Raw genomic sequence first — 4,627 nt, forward strand, 5'->3', positions numbered from 1 at the left:
CCTGGACCCAAATTCCCTTTTTTAGTCCCAAATTCTCCTTTTTGGACCCAAATTTTCCCCTTTTTCAGCCCAAATTCCCATTTTTTTCACCCAATTTCCCCTTTTTGTTGCACAAATTCCCTTTTTTGTGCAAAAATTTCCATTTTTTAGTCCCAAATTCTCCTCTTTGCACCCAAATTCCCATTTTTGACCCCAAATTTCCTCTTTTTTGGTCCAAATTCTTTTTTCCTGGACCCAAATTCCCATTTTTGGCTCCAAACCTCCCCTGAGTGCCCAAATTCCCATTTCTGGGCACAAATTCCCATTTTGGACCAAAATTATCCTTTTTCTGACCCAAACTTTCCCTTTCTGTCCCCAAATTCGTCTTTTTTTCCGCCCAGTACTTCCGCTCTTGTCCGGGACTACATTTCCCATCACGCCCTTCGCTCACTTCCGCTACAAACCCCGCCCTTTTCCCCTAGTACTCCCGCTCCGTCCTGGGACTACATTTCCCATCATCATCTTTGTCGACTTCCGCTTCAAACCCCACGCACTTTCCCTCTGCACTCCTGCTCCCTTTTGGGACTACATTTCCCATCACCCCCTTCGCTAACTTCCGCTATAAACCCCGCCCTCATATCTTTTAATCCTGAGCCGACTTCCGGTTCTGTTTCCCGCCACCGCCGCCATGTTCCTGCAGTGCTACGAGAACGAGCGCGGGGAGCGCGTTTATACCCTCAAGGTAACGAAGGGATTTTGGGGCGATTTTTGCAAATTTTGGGCAACTTTGGGCGATTCTGGGGATGGTTCTGAGGGGATCCGCGGGGTTTGGGTGCCTTGGGAGCGGTTTGGGAGCGATGAGGGGAGGTTGGGTGGGCTGAGGGGGGAATTGGGACGGGAGTTGTGAGGCGAAAAGGGGAAATTTGTTAGAAAAAAGGGGAATGTGGGAATAAAAAATGGGAATTTGGGTCTGGAAATGGGGAAATAGGGACTAAAAAGGGAGAATTTGGGACTATAAAAGGGAAATTTGGGACTAAAATAAGGAAATTTGGGACTAAAAAAGCGAAATTTGGGACTAAACAGGGAGGATTTGGGTCCATAAAGAGGGAATTTGGGGCTGAAAAGGGAAATTTGGGTTTAAAAATGGAGAATTTGGGGTAAAAATGAGAAATTTGTACCGGAAAAGGAATATTTGGAACTAAAAAAAGGGAAATTTGGGACTAAAAAAGGGGGAATTTGGGGTTAAAAAGGGAAATTTGGGTTCCAAAATGGAGAATTTGGGGCCAAAAAGGGACATTTGGGACTCAAAAAGGGAAATTGGTTCCAAAAATGGAGAATTTGGGTCCAAAAAAGGGAAATTTGTACCAGAAAAGGAGAATTTGGGTCCAAAAAGGGAGAATTTGGGTATAAAAAAGGGAAATTTGGGTCCAAAAATGGAGAATTGGGGCTGAAAGTGGGAGAATTTGTGTCCAAAAAAGGGAAATTTATACCAAAAAAGGGAATTTGGGTGCTCAGGTGAGAAGTATGGATCTAAAAAAGGGGAATTTTGGTCTACAAAAGGGGAAAATTGGACTAAAAAGGGAAATTTGGGTCTAAAGGGGGATTTTGGCACCAAAAATGGGAATTTGGGTGCCCAGGTGGCGAGATTGTACCCAAAAAATGAATTTTGGTTCTAAAAAAGGGAAATTTGTGCCCCCAAAAAGGAGAATTTGGGTTCAAAAATTGGAATTTGGGACTAAAAATGGGAATTTGGGTGCAGGAAGGGAAAGTTTGGGGTGAAAAAAGGGAAAATTTGGGACTAAAAATGGGGAATTTTGGTCTAAAAGGGAGAAATTGGGGCCAAAGATGAAAATTCTCAGGGCACAAATTTCCCTTTTTTAGACCAAAATTCCTTTTTTGGCGCCAATCTCCCCATCGGGGCACCCAAATTCCCATTTTTGGACCCAAATTCTCCATTTTAGGACCCAAATTTCTCTTTTTTCACCCCAAATTCCCCCTTTTTTTTTTAATTTGGGGTTGAAAAAAGGGAAATTTGGGACTAAAAAAGGGGAATTTTGGTCCAAAAAGGGAGAAATTGGAACTAAAAATGGGAAATTTGGGCACTCAAGTGAGAAGATTGGAACCAAAAATGGGAAATTTGTACCAAAAAAGGGAATTTGGGTGCTCATGTGGGAAGATTAAACTCCAAAAGGGGAATTTGGGCTGAAAAAAGGGAAAATTTGGGCTCCAGAAGAGAAAATTGGGGACTAAAAAAGGAGAATTTGTGCCAAGGAATGGAAAGTTTGGGTCCAAAAAAAGGAATTTTGGGGTGAAAAAGGGGAGAATTTGGGACTAAAAATGGAGAATTTTGATCCCAGAAAGGAAAATTTGGGACTAAAAATGGGAATTTGGGGGATTTTGGTGTCCTGAGGGGATAATTTGGGGGAGTTTTGGAGGAATTTGGGAGATTTTGAGGGAATTTGAGGATTTTAGGTGTCCTTAGAGGGAATTTTGTGGGAAATTGGGGGGGGGGGTTGGTGTCCTGAGGGGGAATTTTTGGAGGAATTTGGGGAGAATCTGGGCAATTTTGGAGGATTTTTGATGTCCTGAGGGGGAATTTGAGGGAATTCAGAGAATTTTGGGAGGAATTTGGAGATTTTGTGGGATTTGGGGGGAATTTGGAGGATTTTGGGCATCCTGAGGGGGAAATTTGGGGAATTTCTGGGGAGTTTGGGTGTCCTGAGGGGGAATTTGGAGATTTTGGGGAAATTTGAGGGATTTTAGGTTTCCTGAGGGGCGAATTTGAGGGGATTTGGGAGAATTTGAGGGTTCTGAGTGGGAATTTTGGGGGAATTTGGGGGATTTTTGTTGTCCTGAGGGGGAACTTGAGGAATTTTGGGGGAATTTGGGGAATTTTTGGAGAATCTGGGGGAATTTGAGGGATTTTAGGTGTACTGAGGGGGAATTTGAGGGAATTTAGAGGATTTGGGGGGATTTTGAGGGATTTGGGGGAATTTGGAAAATTTGGGGCATCCTGAGGGGGAATTTGGGCCATTTTGGGGGATGTTTGGTTTCCTGAGGGAGGAATTTGGGAAAATTTGGAGAAATTTGGGGCATTTTGGGTGTCCTGAGGGAGGAAATTGGGGAATTTGAGAGGAATTTGGGGGATTTTTGGTGTCCTGAGGGGGAATTTGGGTGTCCTGAGGGCATAATTGGGGAAATTTGGAGAATTTTGGGGAAAATTTGGAGGATTTTGGGTGTCCTGAGGGGCAGTTTGTGGATTTTGGGGTAATTTGGGGGATCCTGAGGGGGGAATTTGGGAGATTTTGGGGAAATTGGGGCATTTGGGGGAAATTTGGTTATTTTGAAGGATTTGGGGTGTCCTGAGGGGGAAATTTGGGGATTTTGGGGGAATCTGGGGGGTTCTGGGTGTCCTGAGGGGGGAATTTGGGGCATTTTGGGGCAATTTGAGGCATTTTGAGTGTCCTGAGCAGGGATTTTTGAGGGAATTTGGGGGAAATCTGGAGAATTTTTGGTTTCCTGAGGGGGATTTTGGGGGAGTTTATGGGAATTTGGGTATCCTCAAGAGGGATTTGAGGGAATTTGGACGATTTTGGGTGTTCTGAGGGGGAATTTCAGAGATTTTGGGGAAATTAGAACATTTTGGGGGGAATTTAGGGCATTTTTGGGGCAATTTGGGTGTCCTGAGGGGGGAATCTGGGGAATTTAATGGGGGGAATTTTGGGGAGAATTTGTGAGATTTTGGGTGCCCTGAGGGGAATTTTTGGGGAATTTAGGGATTTTGGGGAAATTTGAGGGATTTTAGGTGTCCTGAGGGGGGAATTTGAGGGGATTTGGGAGGATTTGGGTGTTCTGAGAGGGAATTTGGGGGATGTTGGGGGAATTTGGGGGATGTTGGGTGTCCTGAGGGGGGAATTTGGCGGGAAATTTCGGGTGTCCTGAGGAGAGGAATCTGGGGGGAATTCTGGGGATTTTGGGGGAGTTTGCTTGTCCTGAGGGGGGATTTGGGGTGGATTTCGGGTATTTTGTAGGATTTTGCTGTATTTTACAGCATTTTGTGTAATTTTCCCCTCAGAAAGTGTCCCCGGCCGGGCTCCCCACACGCTCGGCCCACCCCGCGCGCTTCTCCCCCGATGACAAATTCTCGCGGCACCGCCTGGCCCTGAAACGGAGATTCGGGGTCCTGCTCACCCAGCGGGGCCGGGCCCTGCTCTGAGGGACCCCAAAATCCCCCCAAAATCCCCCATGGAGCAGATGGAGCTCACTCAAACCCGCTGAGCTGAACGGCGTGGGAGGAAGGGGTTAAACAGGAGGAAGTTGTGACTATTAAAGGATTTGGGAGCTCGGAGGTGTCTGAGTGTTGGTGGTCAAAGAAATTTGGGGTTTTTTCATTGTTTTGAGGGGGTTTTTGCGGTGTGGGAGGGAATTAATGGCGATCTGTGGGGCGCGGGGGGTGGTGGGAGTTGCAGGCGTTGGTGTAATGGAGCTCTATGGGGCGCGGGGGATTATGGGAGTTGGAGGCGCGGGTATAACGGGGCTCTATGGGGCGCGGGGCATGATGGGAGTTGGAGGCGCGGCTATAACGGGATCTATGGGGCACGGGGGATGATGGGAGATGTAGGCGCAGGTATAATAGAGATCTATGGAG

At 46.3% G+C, this 4,627-nt stretch overlaps 1 protein-coding gene across 1 annotated transcript; it reads left to right on the plus strand.

Annotated features, from left to right (window-relative positions):
- Positions 1 to 627: 627 nt before the first annotated feature.
- On the plus strand, positions 628 to 4,327 carry NOP10 (NOP10 ribonucleoprotein). Its single transcript, XM_054294290.1, has 2 exons — positions 628 to 721; positions 4,055 to 4,327. The coding sequence occupies exons 1-2, from the start codon at positions 668 to 670 to the stop codon at positions 4,193 to 4,195; spliced, it is 195 nt and encodes a 64-aa protein (XP_054150265.1). The 5' UTR covers positions 628 to 667; the 3' UTR covers positions 4,196 to 4,327.
- Positions 4,328 to 4,627: the final 300 nt, after the last annotated feature.

This window comes from Melozone crissalis, unplaced genomic scaffold, assembly GCF_028551555.1.
Source record: "Melozone crissalis strain CALT ecotype California unplaced genomic scaffold, PUWL_Pcris_2 ptg000231l_1, whole genome shotgun sequence".
Lineage (NCBI taxonomy): Eukaryota > Metazoa > Chordata > Aves > Passeriformes > Passerellidae > Melozone > Melozone crissalis.